This window comes from Haliotis cracherodii, unplaced genomic scaffold (genome assembly GCF_022045235.1).
Source record: "Haliotis cracherodii isolate W230 unplaced genomic scaffold, xgHalCrac1.p SCAF_1, whole genome shotgun sequence".
In the NCBI taxonomy this organism is placed as follows: Eukaryota; Metazoa; Mollusca; class Gastropoda; order Lepetellida; family Haliotidae; genus Haliotis; species Haliotis cracherodii.
Window position 1 is genome coordinate 80,604,991 of NW_027266264.1, and position 18,137 is coordinate 80,623,127.

Sequence of the window (18,137 nt, forward strand, 5' to 3'; positions counted from 1 at the left end):
AATCAATATCACATCTATGTAAAGCCACGCCCAAATACTGTAGTTACGACGGGACATAATGAACGATGCCCAGTAAGGATGAACCACGCCTGTGATATGTCTGTGTTAAGTAAGGGAGTCACGACAGTGCAACGACGAACTTGTGGAATGTGCCGCTGCAGGTGCCGTCTTCTGTGTACACGTCACTGTGGCAACCGAAGTATATGACCCTTGTTGCCTTATACATTCATTAGATAAGTGACTATTTCTCTTACATATGGTTTGTGCAGGCAACCAATTCTGGAAATAATTTCAGTCAGGACTAGACTCAATCCCAAACGTCCTACCATACGAGATGACGAAGAACTAAAGTGTGTTTGTGATATAGATGTATGATAGGCATATGCTGCCTAGGTTACTATTGCCTCACCACGCACTGACGGGCTGAAGGGGGTAGCTCTGGTTCACATTATTCGTGTTTTCAGTCAACGACTTGTGTGATGGTAGAGACTTTTTATGTCAACTTCTTTATTATGAGGAACACAACGTTTCGGAGTAACAACTTATTACTTCATTCACCCGATGAAGGAGTAAGTGGTTTTATTATATAGTTTCCTCATAGTAAAGAAGTTGACATAAAAACAGTTTTCTACCTTATGTGTGTCACTTCTTACTGCCTCAAAGACTTGTGTGATGGAGTTATGAAGTGAATGCAATGGTCTCCTGCATGTTCCAGAACTCCAACTAAGGTAAACTATTGATTCTGATTACCATTGGGTTCCAACTGGATGCGTCAAATTTGGAATGTCTTCCATTCCTCTGCCACGAACCTTTTTGACAGCTTTACCAAGGCTTGAACCAAGCAATTTCTGGGGGCACGGGTGGCCCGGTCGTCTAAGGCGCCGCGATTCGTTGTGCAGAGTTGCGTCCCTTAGACACGCCAGAAACCTATTATAGTGGGTTCGAATCCCGGTTCACCCCGATTATGTTCTAGGTTTGTCAGCACCATACCCGTGCTCGTGGGTTTCACCGAAGTGGCAAACGTCTGAGACCTGCATCACTTCGGGCTTTCCCCCCACATTAAGCTGACACGCCGTGATATGACTGGAATTCTCAATTCTGGAATTGACTCAAACAATTTCTGAGCAAGGGTCTTATTAGACTCTTTGAAATCTTGGTGGGAAGAGCATGCTCGACTGTACCTCAAACGTTTTGAAATGTAGACACCAAAGGCTTGAGCTGCTGGAATATTTCTCGACCTAAACTATATCTATGGCTCAAACGTCTGGGGACAAGTACCCTATGGATCAAGGAATACAGTTTGTCATGTGGCAAAGCGGTGTTTTCAAATGTTTTGACAGAATTAAACTTTTCTGAACAAAATGTCAATCATTCGTGGTGTGAGAATCCAAATGACATTAATTCCACTACCCAGATACCTTCTGTGAGTATTAACCTTGTCCTTCCTTGATTGTATTAAGGATTATGGTTAATCTTCGAAACATGGCTTCCAGCAGTTGACCCTAACTCGATCCCTACAGTAGCAGACTTCAGATGTAGTACTGCTCTTCTCCACTTAGAAACCTGGTAATTAACAACGGTGAAGCCGAAGAACTGCAGACAATGTGCCTCTTTAGTTTATGTACTCGTTTTGAGATAATTTTACTTATACGGGTAATACTTGTGAAAAAAACGTGTCTGACAGTCTTTACAACAGTGGATACGTGAAGATCCAGGGTAGAATTGGCCTTCAGCAACCCATGCTTGCCGTCAAAGGCGACTATGCTTGCCGTAAGTTGCGACTAACGGGATCAGGTGGTTTAGGCTCGCTGACTTGGTTTAAGCATATCATCGTATCCCAATTGCTTGGATCGATGCTTATGATGTTAATCATTGGATTGTCTGGTCCAGACACGATTATTTACAGATCGCCGTCATATAGCTGGAATATTGCTGAGTGTGGCGTTAAACAACAAACAAACTTTACAACACTGATGAAACACGCAGTACTCCCCCTGTGAGGTGCTCGCCATGCGTGTGTAATCAGCTGGTGATCACCGCACGCGGCCCCGGATGCATCAGTACCTTGTTTACACAGGTTGGGGAAGCTGATTTGATGAGTTTGAGATCACCCAATAAAATGGCCGTTCAACAAGCAGACGTAAGAATAGATCAGCCAATGAAATGGCTGTTAAAATGCTGACGTAAGTAGAGATCAACCAATGAAATGCCGTTAACACGCTGACGTGAGAAACATGACGAACTGACTAGGGGATCATGATGACAATATACGTAGTCACGTGACTAACAGGCAGCAGTATTTAAACATGACGAATATAGACGGTGATGCCTTGTTAACACAACCCTGTGAAGTCAATCCAATGTTTAAAATATCCGTTATTTTTCAGGAATGGAATTTAGGGATGTCAATCAGTTGTCTTTTATAACTGAGTGAGATGTTTTACAGTTATTCTTGTGATCAGCGATAAAACTACAAATGTTTCTTAAGCGTCTGAAAACCTATAACACATGGATATATAACGCCGGTCTGTATATAATCGAGTCTGGACCAGACAATCCAGTGATTAAATTCATGAGCATCGGTCTACGCATTTGGGATACGATTATATGCATCAACAAAGTCAGCTAGCCTGACCACCCGATCCCGTTACACGCCTCTCACGACAAGCATAGTCGCTTTTTACGACAAGCATGGGTTGCTGAAGACCAAGTCTATCCCCGATTTTCAAGGATGTTTTCGTGTATTGTCATTTTAGTGAATGCTACGCCAGAACTAAACGAAGCTGAAGGCCTTCCTTACGTTCAGATAGTTTTGAGGGCGCCTGGCGTCAGTCGACGCTACGGTGAGAACAGATACAACGTCCACTGCAACATCGGCCTTGTGATACCCAGATCCAGCATGTGCGACTACCCCGACGATACAGGACGATAGAAAGTCTGCTGTGGGATTCCTGTCAGGCCGAGCTTTAATGGACAAAAACTCATTTTCGTTAAAAACACCGACTTGAAAATATTTCGACCACATTCGAGATCGTCTTTAATGACAAGTACGAGAAGTTGTGATAAACAAAGGATATAAAATATTTGGGTTAATGTTTCTCTACTGCTAAACATTATTGTTGAAGACAAACTTGAACTCTAGGTATGGGACGGCGTTATGTCCGGATTCACGCGGATATTCGTACAGACACTGTCGTGCGGTTATCCTTTTACCATGAATTCGGAAAGAAAATCGTTCCTGATTGTTCAATGAGAAATGACAAATCTCAATAACCACCCATGATTGAAACCACTGATGTGACGGCATCACCGCGAAAGTTTATATTTATAGAAAAGTACTTCTTAGACAATCGCTAAGGTTAGTCATTTCACAATAATGTAGTGTTCAATTGTAGGACACAAAATGAAGAGTTGCAGTTACGAACAATGTGCGTGGCAATATTGATTAATGTTCCCGAGGTGAGTGAGTTAACTGACTATAAAAGCCCAGTTTCCACGCTTGCCGAACTATGCTGGAATTTCGTAATTGTATTTTGGCTGGACGAACGAGTCTCTGGATAGTCCAGTCAAGTCTCGAATCGAAATCGACATCCGGGTCGTAAACAGCACGGCGACGGCCGTGCAGATTTCTGTCGATTGCAAGATTTGCAAAGCATGTGTACCGTCAAATGGTCGTCGACAGATATTTTTCAAATATTTTCATGTTTGAAATGGGGGTGTTGAAGTCATTTGATGCACTTCTCGAGGTAAACCCGTTTTATTACAACATAGATCTTGATTATCGATCAGATCGTCTTGACTGGTCGTCGCCATTTTGTTTCAAGCGAATGCAAGTGACATGAGAGGTGGAATCGGTCGGGTCAGAATGAGAGACTCGTAATAGCCACCGGTGGAACTACGGTCGAGCCACGAAATTCAAGCCTAGTTCGGCATGGTTGGAAACTGGACTTATATAATCGGTTAAATCCCTGCCTCTGAAAGATGTATATATTAGACAGAAAACACGGTAGAAATCGACAGGGTATTTCAAATATCAGGGACAGAAAGCATGGAATTTCAGACTGAACGATGTGTCTTCATAATAATCTTGTGTAGTAGTTAAGAACTTGCAAGACGTCCTTAATTTGCGATGTTAATGTTGAGTAGAAGGGCTTTGACCGACGACTAAAAAGAAGTCGACATCAGCCAATTAGAAAGCAGCTATCTCGAGCTTTACGGCACTCATTTCAACCTGGCGACTTCAATTTCAGACTACGCCTGAATAATATGTTGACACAGTTCTCGATTAAAATTTAGAAAACTGATCAAACGAATATTTCGGAATGTCTAATATATGGTTGAGATTGTATGGCAGTGCTTTCCACGTACTGTGCAACGCCTCCTCCGTTCAAATGTTTATCTCACAGAAGCGAGAGATAGACTTATTTTGACGGAATCAGTCGTACGAGCCGTGTTAATACCCCGTGTTAACGTTTTCGAGGTTGCATGATCAGAAAACACATTCCGACTGTCACTTTCACGATCTGGTAAGCAACGCTCTGATTGTTCGGATGAAAGGTCGATCTGACGTGACCCGGCATGGGATGTCCTCAGATCTTTGTTTAGCGATAGCGATAACTAAGATCCGATTGCATATTTGACGGGCCCACTCGGTTAAGCACCATTCCATCGACGTAGCAGTACAGTACAAATACTTTATATCCATCTCCTAAATACCCTATTGTTGTCTTGAAATCCTGGACACATGTTGTATTCTAATGTTTACAATAATCCATGTAAATGTTACAGGGAACATGTACATATTATCTTTTCTTCTTACCAGAACCGGGCGGTAGAGTAGCCTAGTAGTTAAAGCGTTCGCTCGTCACGCTGAAGGCCCGGGTTCGATTCCCCACATGGGTACAGTGCGTGAAGCGATTTTCTGGTGTCCCCCGCCGTGATATTGCTGGACTATCGAGAAAAGTGTAAAAGCATACTCATTCACTCACTCACTTTTACTAAACCAAGTTTTGAACACCGATCAGGTGACACCATGTCACCACGGTGACAATGTAAAAGTAATTTTAGGAAATACGAATAATACCTGAAAAATATGAATCTTCTGCTTGAATCAGACATTCCTTGATAGTTCAAAGGATTATAAATATTTCTTGATAAACATTTTCTTTGTAACATGTTTACTGATTTATTTTTTCTCAATTTGGTTTATTACGCTATTAAACATTTTCATGCAATGAATCAACATGTATATAAGATCACAACGTTGATCATAAAACGAAACCAAAGATAGTTTCTGATTAACACCACCAACACTGGATACTCTTCTGAAAGAATCACTTTCAAAAATAATTTTACTGCTGTGTTCCATATTAGCACGACACACAGCATAATAGAAACACACTTTGTCGAATAACAGCCAATATTAAATGGCACTAAGTCTGGATTACGTGTATTTATCGTGATAACACGGCTGTACTTCGAGATATCCACACTCTTCAGTGGTACGTATCTCGAAACAACAGAATAACAACCTGACTCCGCAATGTGAACCTTAAATATATGATACACGGTGCAGTGTCTCACACCTCTTCAGTCATCAGAAGCGGGTAGTTTCTCAACAAACTCACAGAGCGTCGCCATGTTTGTCTAACGCTTCGTCTGAAGACGTTCTCTATTTACCCTTCTCACCTTGTCCCCTTGGCACGACAACACAAACAACTACAACCCCCACCTCATCGTTACCCCGAACAGTGGGCGGTCTGTTTGCTATGGGAGGGAGACCCGACACATTAACACCAGGGGCTGTCAAGTCGAAGGGGACGTGCGGAGGTCGGTGCTAGGATCCACAGGTAAACAGTAGAACGCCCGCACATGTCCTCAACAGGTATATCTCGGTGTAAGGTGTACAAGATGTTAAACAACACACATACTTCAATGCTGCAGAGGAAGATGTATTGATTCCTACTTTAATTACTTTGGGTTTGAAGCAGTAACAAGACATCGGGCTTTACCTCGTCTCGAAATAGCATTTTTAAACGATATAAGTTTCCTCTTGACATCACGACGTATCTGAACTCGTTCTTGACGTATCTGCTCTCCTTCTTCGCGCATCCGTACTCGTTCTTGACGTATCTGCTCTCCTTCTTCGCGTATCTGTACTCGTTCTTGACGTATCTGCTCTCCCTCTTCGCGTATCTGTACTCGTCCTTGACGTATCTGCTCTCCTTCTTCGCGTATCTGTACTCGTTCTTGACGTATCTGCTCTCCTTCTTCTCGTATCCGTACTCGTTCTTGACGTATCTGCTCTCCTTCGCGTATCTGTACTCGTTCTTGACGTATCTTCTCTCCTTCTTCTCGTATCCGTACTCGTTCTTGACGTATCTGCTCTCCTCCTTCGCGTATCCGTACTCGTTCTTGACGTATCTGCTTTCCTTCTTGGCGTATCCGTACTCTCTTGACGTGTCTGTTCTAGTTCTTGGCGTATCTGCTCTCCTTGGTGTAGCCGTCCGCCATCTTGACGTATCTGCTCTCCTTCTTGGCGTATCCGTACTAGTTCTTGACGTATCTGCTCTCCTTCTTGAAGTATCTACGCTCGTTCTTGACGTATCTGTTCTCCTTCTTGAAGTATCTGCTCTCCTTCTTGACGTATCTGCTCCCCTTCTTGACGTATCTGCTCTCCTTGAAGTACCTGCTCTCCATCTTGAAGTATCTGAACCCGTTCTTGGCGTATCTACGCTCATTCCTGACGTATCTGCTCTCCTTCTTGAAGTATCCGTACTCGTTCTTGACGTATCTGCCTCCTTCTTGTCGCATCCGTACTCGTTCTTGATCTATCTGCTCTCTTTCTGGGCGTATATGTACTCTCTTTACGTATCTGCTCTCCTTGAAGTATCCGTACTCGTTCTTGACGTAAATGCCCTCCTTTTTGGCGTATCCGTACTCGTTCTTGACGTATCTGGTCTCCTTCTTGAAGTATCTGAACTTGTTTTTTTGCGTATCTACGCTTGTTCGTGACGTATCTGCTCTCCTTCTTGAAGTATCCGTACTCGTTCTTGGCGTATCTGCTCTCCTTCTTGTCGTATCTGCACTCATTTTTGACGTACCTGCACAAGTTCTTGGCGTATCTGTTCTCGTTCTTGACGTATCTGTGTATCATCCCCTGTGGAGATTAATACTAAACACAGCCATAGGAATGGAATATAGGCAACAACTTCTTTCGTAGGTCATTGATTCTTTCAAGTGGGACTTAGTTGTTCAAGTGACGGTTATGAGGCAATGTCAAACAAAATGACCTGACTGTAGTGTTCGTTTAAGGTTCCCGGCCGCCTGCAGGTTCGTTCAAACAAATGGAACAGACACACCAACGTCCTGCATCCGATTGCGTCAACCATCGTGACATCATTCAGCAGACGGACTCCATCTCTATAACATCTTACATCAGACCGCATCATTTTCGCTTAGCATATTAGTACAGGGATATAGCATGTCACGTGTCAGTACAGGTATATAGCATGTCACGTGTCAGTACTGGTATATAGCATGTCACGTGTCAGTACGGGTATATAGCATGTCACGTGACAGTACGGTGTGACAGCATGTCACGTGTCAGTACAGGTATATAGCATGTCACGTGTCAGTACAGTGTTACAGCATGTCACGTGTCAGTACAGGTATATAGGATGACACGTGTCAGTACAGGTATATAGGATGTCACGTGTCAGTACGGTGTTACAGCATGTCACGTGTCAGTACAGGTATATAGGATGTCACGTGTCAGTACGGTGTTACAGCATGTCACGTGTCAGTACAGGTATATAGGATGTCACGTGTCAGTACAGGTATATAGGATGTCATGTGTCAGTACGGTGTTACAGCATGTCACGTGTCAGTACAGGTATATAGGATGTCACGTGTCAGTACAAGTATATAGGATGTCACGTGTCAGTACGGTGCTACAGCATGTCACGTGTCAGTACAGGTATTAGCATGTCGCGTGTCACTACAGGTATATAGCATGTCGCATGTCAGAACAGTTATATAGCATGTCACGTGTCAGTACGGGGCTACAGCATGTCATGTGTCAGTACAGGTATATAGCATGTCACGTGTCAATACAGTTTTATAGCATGTCACGTATGTCAGTACAGGTATATAGCATGTCACGTGTCAGCAAAGGTACATAGCTACCCAAGTGTCAATACAGCTTGCAACGTGTCACTAGAGGTAGATAGTATTGGACGTGTCGGTCCAGGTAGACAGCGTGCAGGTTGTCTGTACAGGTATACATCATTGGACGTGTCGGTCCAGGTAGACAGCGTGCAGGTTGTCTGTACAGGTATACATCATTGGACGTGTCGGTCCAGGTAGACAGCGTGCAGGCTGTCTGTACAGGTACACATCATTGGACGTGTCGGTCCAGGTAGACAGCGTGCAGGCTGTCTGTACAGGTATACATCACTGGACGTGTCGGTCCAGGTAGACAGCGTGCAGGTTGTCTGTACAGGTATACATCATTGGACGTGTCGGTCCAGGTAGACAGCGTGCAGGCTGTCTGTACAGGTACACATCATTGGACGTGTCGGTCCAGGTAGACAGCGTGCAGGCTGTCTGTACAGGTATACATCACTGGACGTGTCGGTCCAGGTAGACAGCGTGCAGGTTGTCTGTACAGGTATACATCATTGGACGTGTCGGTCCAGGTAGACAGCGTGCAGGTTGTCTGTACAGGTATACATCATTGGACGTGTCGGTCCAGGTAGACAGCGTGCAGGCTGTCTGTACAGGTACACATCATTGGACGTGTCGGTCCAGGTAGACAGCGTGCAGGCTGTCTGTACAGGTATACATCACTGGACGTGTCGGTCCAGGTAGACAGCGTGCAGGTTGTCTGTACAGGTATACATCATTGGACGTGTCGGTCCAGGTAGACAGCGTGCAGGCTGTCTGTACAGGTACACATCATTGGACGTGTCGGTCCAGGTAGACAGCGTGCAGGCTGTCTGTACAGGTATACATCACTGGACGTGTCGGTCCAGGTAGACAGCGTGCAGGCTGTCTGTACAGGTATACATCACTGGACGTGTCGGTCCAGGTAGACAGCGTGCAGGCTGTCTGTACAGGTATACATCACTGGACGTGTCGGTCCAGGTAGACAGCGTGCAGGCTGTCTGTACAGGTATACATCACTGGACGTGTCGGTCCAGGTAGACAGCGTGCAGGCTGTCTGTACAGGTATACATCATTGGACGTGTCGGTCCAGGTAGACAGCGTGCAGGCTGTCTGTACAGGTATACATCACTGGACGTGTCGGTCCAGGTAGACAGCGTGCAGGCTGTCTGTACAGGTATACATCACTGGACGTGTCGGTCCAGGTAGACAGCGTGCAGGCTGTCTGTACAGGTATACATCACTGGACGTGTCGATCCAGGTAGACAGCGTGCAGGCTGTCTTTAAAGGTATACATCATTGGACGTGTCGGTCCAGGTAGACAGCGTGCAGGCAGTCTGTACAGGTATACAGGGTATTGTATGCACACATCGCGCAATGCCACATATGCTGTCTGCATGCAACTGTTCTACATCCTTCTATGAATATAATAACGGCAGACATTTAAAATCTATTTAGTGTTCAAACTATCGTAGCTCCCCAATCCATCTTTCATTTACGCTAGTCGTCGCAATGAGGTTACTTTTTCGAACGGGGTCGAGAACTAGTTCCACAAAGCGGTATTAGTGCAAAGACGGGCCTAATTCATTTCTCTGACACTGGCTAACGATCGTCGTCCACGAAGATCGCTTTTTGGAACGGGTTCTAGGGCCCCTTAACGCAAAACGATCTTAGACTTACCGATGTCGTAAGCCTGTGTTAAAGTATGGGAGGTGCGATCACATCAGCGCTACAAGATCGCGTTGTGAAACGGAGCCCAGTTGAATTGAGGCATCAATCAGCTGTAAGTCGGGGACAAAGTAACAACGCCGAGATGACGTTGCCCTTGTCCTGACCCCTGCTTATAACAACAATTGTTTCCAAATTTTGCGCGCCGTGTCCTTGGCGAGTCAGATTCTCTTCGATTAAATAAAAGAAAGAAATAGATCCAAGAGTCATTTTGCGTACAGGGGTGACTCACGGCTTCAGCTTCATTAATTGTTTTATTTACCTATTACACGTGAGGAAATACCATGAGACCAAGTGAAATCAACACTCAGTTGCCATAGCCACCTACAAGAAGGAGGTTCCCGGTGCAATCTCTGCACTCGAGCGTTAATGATTGCATATGTGGCATCTTAAGTCCTCGACTGCAGTGAACGACGTCTCAGGGGTCAAGGTAATTAACCCACGGCTTCATCGGGGCGATGTTCTGATTGAAACCATAGGATTTCCTTTACAAATAGCGAACATGGGATTCTATACACATGGCATGTTATATTGACGTGGATGGCAGCTATATATTTAAGGAAAAGTTAGCTCTTCAGCCTCATCAGCTGTGGGCCATCCAAGACTTTACAACAAGCCTCGTTACAGAAAGATGGTGGTTGGAATCGGACTTGTTCTACTCCTATCTATCTCTGCATATGGGCAAGAGAACGTCCAATACCAGGGCACACGTAAGCTTCACTTCTACATAGCATATATATATATTACATTTATGTGGGGAACGTCAGTCTCCGGTCCCGAGGGGACCCGGATTAGAAAAGGTCACCGGGCTTTCTGTTGAGACAATCCGCTGTGACGAGTTGCAAGACTTACCGGTCTCAGGATTTGCTCGTCGTTGGTTTAATCCGGTTTTGGCCCTGATCATGAGTGTGGGTTTGTCAGCACCATGTCTATGCTCGGTTGTTTCGACGAAGAGATAAAGGTCTATGATTTGTGACTTTTGGCTTTCCTCACACATTAAGTTGACCTTCGTTCATATTACGGATATAATGTTCAAAGCGCCATCACACCCAACTCACTCAATGGAATTCATTTAGGATTGAAGTTGTATTTGTTGACGTTCATCAGCTGATGAAGACAGTGCCTCACGTGAGCAAATTCCATGGTACATTTGCTTACGTGAGGCACTGTCTTCATCAGCTGATGAACATCAAATACAACTTCAATCCTTACATTGACAGATACTTAAATCATAACAAAACTATCCATTAAACATCAAACTTTAATTATTTGAAGAGAACTATATCAACGCGGAGAGTCGTGACGTCATCCGTCCTAAACATTCCATTTGGAGTGACATCCCTTGGTTTAACAAACGGCAAAAAATGGCGGCGTTGGAAAGAAATCCAGACCCGGCTGATGCTGAAAATGGATTGATATTAACGTTCTGTGAACTGTGTGTTTGAGTCACTGCTGCTGATGACGGGGATTACCGCTTGAGGCGGGTCGGTTGGATTTCCCGAAGCAATATACACGGCAGTGTTGAGCTCAGTGATTTTTGTTGTTGAGTCGAGCATTCTCTGTCATAGCTTCAAATGGACGCTTCATTTCGGTGACCCCCGACATATACATGATCTGTCTGGCTTCAAAGTCTGCTTCATTGCCTGAATCGATGTCGTCAGTTTCCGTAAGACTGTTTATGTTATTTTTAGACATTGAGGAATTCCCCTAAAGTAGTTCTGAATGTCTCCGCTCGATTGACAACGTAATCACGTGACATACTGCCGTTCATCGGGAAATGAACGGCTGCCGTTCATCAGGAAATAAACGGCAGCCAGCTTGGTATAGTGTTCACCTAGGCGAGGTCACTCGCTACTGTCAATATTACATCGTATACCCCACGATTACTGTTTGGAACGAACTTCGCGAACATTCCTATTCTAACTACCCAGACAGTACATTTGTTCACGCAGCAAAACACCATCAACTCGTAGTTTTTGTATTGATAAATCTATCCGAATATATACAAACATTGATACAAATCCTAAAATAGCTTAATAAAGCTAAATTTGACACAAAAGTACGTTAGCATGATAAAAGTCGTTCTAAAAGATAAAAATAGCCACCTGTCTATTGAGTGTCCCATGTTAACGCTATAACGATTATGGCCCGGAAGCCCTTCTAAGCATGACACAAGTTCGATTTAGTTCAAAACATATATTAAAGGGGCTAAAAACTTGCCTAAATCATGCTTAATGTCCTCGTCTGAAATCACAGTTTTACTGTCCAGCGAGAGAATGGTAGTTTCCAACTTCCGGTTTGTCATGCGCAGCGCTTACCCCGTGAGTTGTATATTCTATGGTTGGAATGGAGTGATATATTTGTATTAGTGAGGTTCCGCTGTAGTATCTATGATGGTTTTTGTTGTCCTAGTGATGTGTTACAGATATTGATTAATACGTATAGCATATTATCTGAAACAGCAGCTTGAATCTATTCGAAAAGGTTATTAGAAGAAACGTGTCCAGGCGGTCCATGTAGCGACCAAATCGTAGTACATTGCACACGTTTGGCTCCTTTAATACAAAATGGCACTGATCTTCTGTGTATCGCAACAATCAGCTGCAAACATTGACTTTGCAGGATATCAATATAATGATAACCCAGGTTTTTTATACGCTCTCTTAAAATTGTACAGTTAGGGCAGAGAAAACGCGTGTTACTGATTGCTGTTGTAGACACTGGCAATATTGCATGTCAGGACAGCTTGAACCATCTGACACTCGGTCATTGTGTGGCCATTGTGTGACCATTGTGTGACCATTGTGTGGTCATTGTGTGGACATTGTGTGGTCAATGTGTGACCATTGTGTGACCATTGTGTGGTCATTGTGTGACCATTGTGTGGACATAGTGTGACCATTGTTGGCCATAGTGTGACAATTGTGTGGCCTGTGTGTGACCTGTGACCATTGTGTGGACATACTGTGACCATTGTGTGGACATAGTGTGACCATTGTGTGGCCTGTGTGTGACCTGTGACCATTGTGTGGACATAGTGTGACCATTGTGTGGCCATAGTGTGGCCAGTGTGTGATCATTGTGTGACCATTGTGTGACCTGTGACCATTGTGTGGTCATTGTTTGACCAGTGTCTGACGATTGTGTTCCATTGTCTGACCATTACGTGGCCATTGTGTGACGCTCCTACCCTTATGCTCCCAGTCACCTCGGTTACACTGCCATGTATCAACTCTCTGTGTTCTCCACACTTGCAGCCATCCCGCTGTGCGACTACAACCGCAATCTGAAGGTGAGTCTCCCGAACTGGGGGTGCCAACGCTTCATCAGCTGTGACTATGACGGTCTGGCGTTCGGCCCCCAGGACTGTGGACAGGGGACCTTGTTCGACTTCGAGAAGCAGTACTGTGACTTTCCAGGCAACTTCGTATGTCCGGAAAACAACGCAAGTAAGTGGAAGAAGCTACACAATACGTATATTCAATACAGCAAGATGGCACTTAAATAATTGTTAAAGACAAACTGATCTGGAAGACATCTGCCTTGCTCTAAAATGGCTCCATATATGTACAACTTCGAGAAAGGTATTGTTGATGAGGTAGTTCATGACACACTCTTGTTTTCTGTCCAAATGAAGTTGTCCGAGAGTAAGATATCGTATTAATCTTTCCTTGTGGTTATTTAACAACTGTACACCAAGATTGAATAACGTGTCAGTGTAATTTCAAGTTGTATCATGAAAATTCTTAATTATACACTTCTGATTACAATAACCATCAAATATATATCCTAACGATTGTGTGTACCTACCTATGTATTCAATGTTAAGACGTTATTATATTCGAAGATGGTTCAGTAGGATTGACCTTTATTCTTATAGTACATAAGCGTTTCGACAGCTAGATGGATAATAGGGAACTCAATACGTCGTAGCGTGTGGAACATTGTCTCAACGAGACTCTATGTTATAGGATGGGTTGTTTAATCCTGTCACTGTCGCTAAATATAAGATAGCTACGCGATAAATCACAATGAACAATGAAGAATGAGGCGTGGTTTACTTCACGATAAATTATTTAAAATTTTCTTTCATGACGTCATTTCTGGAGATACGAACATGCTCTCGCAAATTGATGAAGTCGTATATTGGTCGACGTTATGTTTTAGATGGGAGTGTCAATGGGTTGTTCCCCATTAGCTGCGCAACGCAGATAAATGCGATGGCCGGCCGATCGCATCCAAGAGCAGGAGAGATATGACAATCGGTATTGGGAAAACTGGTAAACGTAATCGACGTGATAAATGTGAGAATATACGGGAAATACCCACCGGTGCATAAAATGGACTTGTCCGACATTGCCGAGGTAGGATTCTATTGAGGGAGTCATCATTATTTAAATACGGGTAAATATTTTTAAAGCTTGTACAGTTTGTCATCATCCTTAAAAAGGATGTACATGATGTTGATATATCATATGAGAAATAAATGACTCTTGGTCGTTGTTTATCGTACAACAAAACACTGCAGGGAGAATACACCATGAGGGGCTGCTTAAGCAGATTATACTTCCGGCCGTGGTTGAAAATAACCATATGTTAAAACATGACTGCGAAAGGACCGTCGATGCATCTACAGTCGAAGAAATCCGTGAAAGGATATACAGTCGTTACTCAAGTAGTATAACTAAACCTTAAAAAAGATACGTCGGTACACCCATGGTCGAACGGCCTTGTGGGGAGGTACGTCGGTACACCCATGGTAGAACGGCCTTACGAGGAGGTACGTCGGTACACCCATGGTAGAACGGCCTTGCAAGGAGGTATGTCGGTACACCCATGGTCGAACGGCCTTGTGGGGAGGTACGTAGGTACACCCATGGTAGAACGGCCTTGCGAGGAGGTACATCGGTACACCCATGGTAGAACGGCCTTGCAAGGAGGTATGTCCGTACACCCATGGTAGAACGTCGTTGTGGGGAGGTACGTCGTTACACCCATGATAGAACGGCATTGCAAGGAGGTACGTCGGTACACCAATGGTAGAACGGCCTTGCAAGAAAGGACATCGGTACATCCATGGTAGAACGGCCTTTTAGGGAGGTATGTCGGTACACCCATGGTAGAACGGCCTTACGAGGAGGTACGTCGGTACACCCATGGTAGAACGGCCTTGCAAGGAGGTACGTCGGTACACCCATGGTAGAACGTCGTTGTGGGCAGGTACGTCGGTACACCCATGGTAGAACGGCCTTACGAGGAGGTACGTCGGTACACCCATGGTAGAACGGCCTTGCAAGGAGGTATGTCGGTACACCCATTGTAGAACGGCCTTGCAAGGAGGTATGTACGTACACCCATGGTAGAACGTCGTTGTGGGGAGGTACGTCGTTACACCCATGATAGAACGGCATTGCAAGGAGGTACGTCGGTACACCAATGGTAGAACGGCCTTGCAAGAAAGGACATCGGTACATCCATGGTAGAACGGCCTTTTAGGGAGGTATGTCGGTACACCCATGGTAGAACGGCCTTGCACGGAGGTACGTCGGTACACCCATGGTAGAACGGCCTTGTGGGGAGGTACATCGGTATACCCATGGTAGAACGGCCTTGCAAGAAAGGACATCGGTACATCCATGGTAGAACGGCCTTTTAGGGAGGTATGTCGGTACACCCATGGTAGAACGGCCTTACGAGGAGGTACATCGGTACACCCATGGTAGAACGTCGTTGTGGGGAGGTACGTCGGTACACCCATGGTAGAACGTCGTTGTGGGGAGGTACGTCGGTACACCCATGGTAGAACGGCCTTACGAGGAGGTACGTCGGTACACCCATGGTAGAACGGCCTTGCAAGGAGGTACGTCGGTACACCCATGGTAGAACGGCCTTGCAAGGAGGTACATCGGTACACCTATGGTAGAACGGCCTTGTGGGGAGGTACATCGGTATACCCTTGGTAGAACGGCCTTGTGGGAAGGTACATCGGTATACCCATGGTAGAACGGCCTTGCAAGGAGGTACATCGGTACACCCATGTTAGAACGGCCTTGCAAGGATGTACGTCGGTACACCCATGGTAGAACGGCCTTGCAAGGAGGTACGTCGGTACACCCATGGTAGAACGGCCTTGCAAGGAGGTACGTCGGTACACCCATGGTAGAACGGCCTTGCAAGGATGTACGTCGGTACACCCATGGTAGAACGGCCTTGCAAGGAGGTACGTCGGTACACCCATGGTAGAACGGCCTTGCAAGGATGTACGTCGGTACACCCATGGTAGAACGGCCTTGTGGGGAGGTACGTCAGTACACCCATGGTAGAACGGCCTTGCAAAAAAGGACATCGGTACACCCATGGTAGAACGGCCTTTTGGGGAGGTACATCAGTACACCAATGTTAGAACGGCCTTGCAAGGAGGTACGTCGGTACACCCATGGTAGAACAGCCTTGTGGGGAGGTATGTCGGTACACCCATGGTAGAACGGCCCTGCAAGGAGGTACGTCGGTACACCCATGGTAGCACGGCCTTGTGGGGAGGTACGTCAGTACACCCATGGTAGCACGGCCTTGCAAGGAGGCAGGTCAGTACACCCATGGTAGCACGGCCTTGCAAGGAGGTATGTCGGTACACCCATGGTAGAACGGCCTTGTGGGGAGGTACATCGGTACCCCCATGATAGAACGACCTTGTGGGGAGGTACGTCAGTACACCCATGGTAGCACGGCCTTGCAAGGAGGAACGTCGGTACACCCATGGTAGAACGGCCTTGCAAGGAGGAACGTCGGTACACCCATGGTTGAACGGCCTTGCAAGGAGGAACGTCGGTATACACCCATGGTTGAACGGCCTTGCAAGGAGGTACGTCGGTACACCCATGGTAGAAAGACCTTGTGGGGAGGTACGTCGGTACACCCATGGTAGAACGGCCTTGCAAGGAGGTACGTCGGTACACCCATGGTAGAACGGCCTTGCAAGGAGGTACGTCGGTACACCCATGGTAGAACGACCTTGCAAGGAGGTACGTCGGTACACCCATGGTAGAACGGCCTTTGGCGAGGTACGTCGGTACACCCATGGTAGAACAGCCTTTGGCGAGGTACGTCGGTACACCCATGGTAGAACGGCCTTGCAAGGAGGTATGTCGGTACACCCATGGTAGAACAGCCTTTGGCGAGGTACGTCGGTACACCCCTGGTAGAACAGCCATACAGTAAAGATTACGACACTGTAAAAAGATGTGTTTGTAATTTAAACACAAAAAGACATGTTTAGATCTAAACATGGTTAGGGATGTGTTGGACCAACAGTGACCAATAGTGTTTCTCTCATACAAGAAGCTGAAAGTATATCTGATTCCTCAGATAGACCCATAACTTAATTTTAATAAAAAACAACAACCCAAAATTAATCCATTTTTCTGCTAAATAGCTTTTAGGATGGATGGATGGAGGGAGGGAGGGAGTATACACATTTAGACCCTAAACACGTTAAGCTGTTAAATACAATCCTATACATGTTAAGACCTACATGTCAAACTTATGGGACAAGGAACGTGTTTGAGTTTGTACATCACTGGAGGACGGAAGCGCTGAGATCGATTCGAGGTATAAGGTCGTCAGCTGACTGAAATGGAATCCTGGATGAATGAGTGTTTGTGTTGTCTCTGTTGTACATCATGTTCTTCTACTGCAGCGTGTGCCACCCAAGCCGTCCAGGGCGACTGCACCAACTTCACCCTGTGCGTCAATGGCCAGGAGTTCTCCTTCACCTGCGGAGAGGACACCATGTACTCCAACAGGCTTCACATCTGTGAATACCCAGGGAACCTGGACGACGAGGAGAAGGATTATTGTCGACTTTAATTAGTTTTCTCCAAGCCACGTTTCAAACTCCTTTATTGCTCATCTACAATTTTGAAAATACATCAGTACCATTTATAACCTTTAAACATAATAATTGTCCAATCCTGCTTCGTGGACACCACGCAAAGCTTCATTCACAGAAGCGATCTGACCTGCAACCTGTCGCAACAGCATATGCATGTACAAGTTAAGCAATATGTTGTGTGACCAGCTCATGTCTGCTCAAACGCCTGGTTAGTGTTCCTAACCAGACACTGTCACTAATTAACACTAACGCTAACACCAATAAACTCATGACCTGAACTTTGTGTCGATTTGTTACTTCCGGAAATAGAAGTGGAATCAGAGTATAACAAAAGGTGTTAGCATACCTCTAT

At 45.3% G+C, this 18,137-nt stretch overlaps 2 protein-coding genes across 2 annotated transcripts; one reads left to right on the forward strand and one right to left on the reverse strand.

Annotated features, from left to right (window-relative positions):
* Positions 1-5,966: 5,966 nt before the first annotated feature.
* LOC139457936 (putative endo-beta-N-acetylglucosaminidase) lies at positions 5,967-7,092 on the reverse strand. The gene is made up of 2 exons (XM_071239281.1): positions 6,591-7,092; positions 5,967-6,463 (listed from the first exon to the last, which is right to left on the reverse strand). The coding sequence occupies exons 1-2, from the start codon at positions 7,090-7,092 to the stop codon at positions 5,967-5,969; spliced, it is 999 nt and encodes a 332-aa protein (XP_071095382.1).
* Positions 7,093-10,491: 3,399 nt separating this feature from the next.
* Positions 10,492-17,921, forward strand: LOC139469499 (uncharacterized). Its single transcript, XM_071251689.1, has 3 exons — positions 10,492-10,604; positions 13,152-13,343; positions 17,591-17,921. The coding sequence occupies exons 1-3, from the start codon at positions 10,526-10,528 to the stop codon at positions 17,758-17,760; spliced, it is 441 nt and encodes a 146-aa protein (XP_071107790.1). The 5' UTR covers positions 10,492-10,525; the 3' UTR covers positions 17,761-17,921.
* The last annotated feature ends 216 nt before the right edge of the window (positions 17,922-18,137 follow it).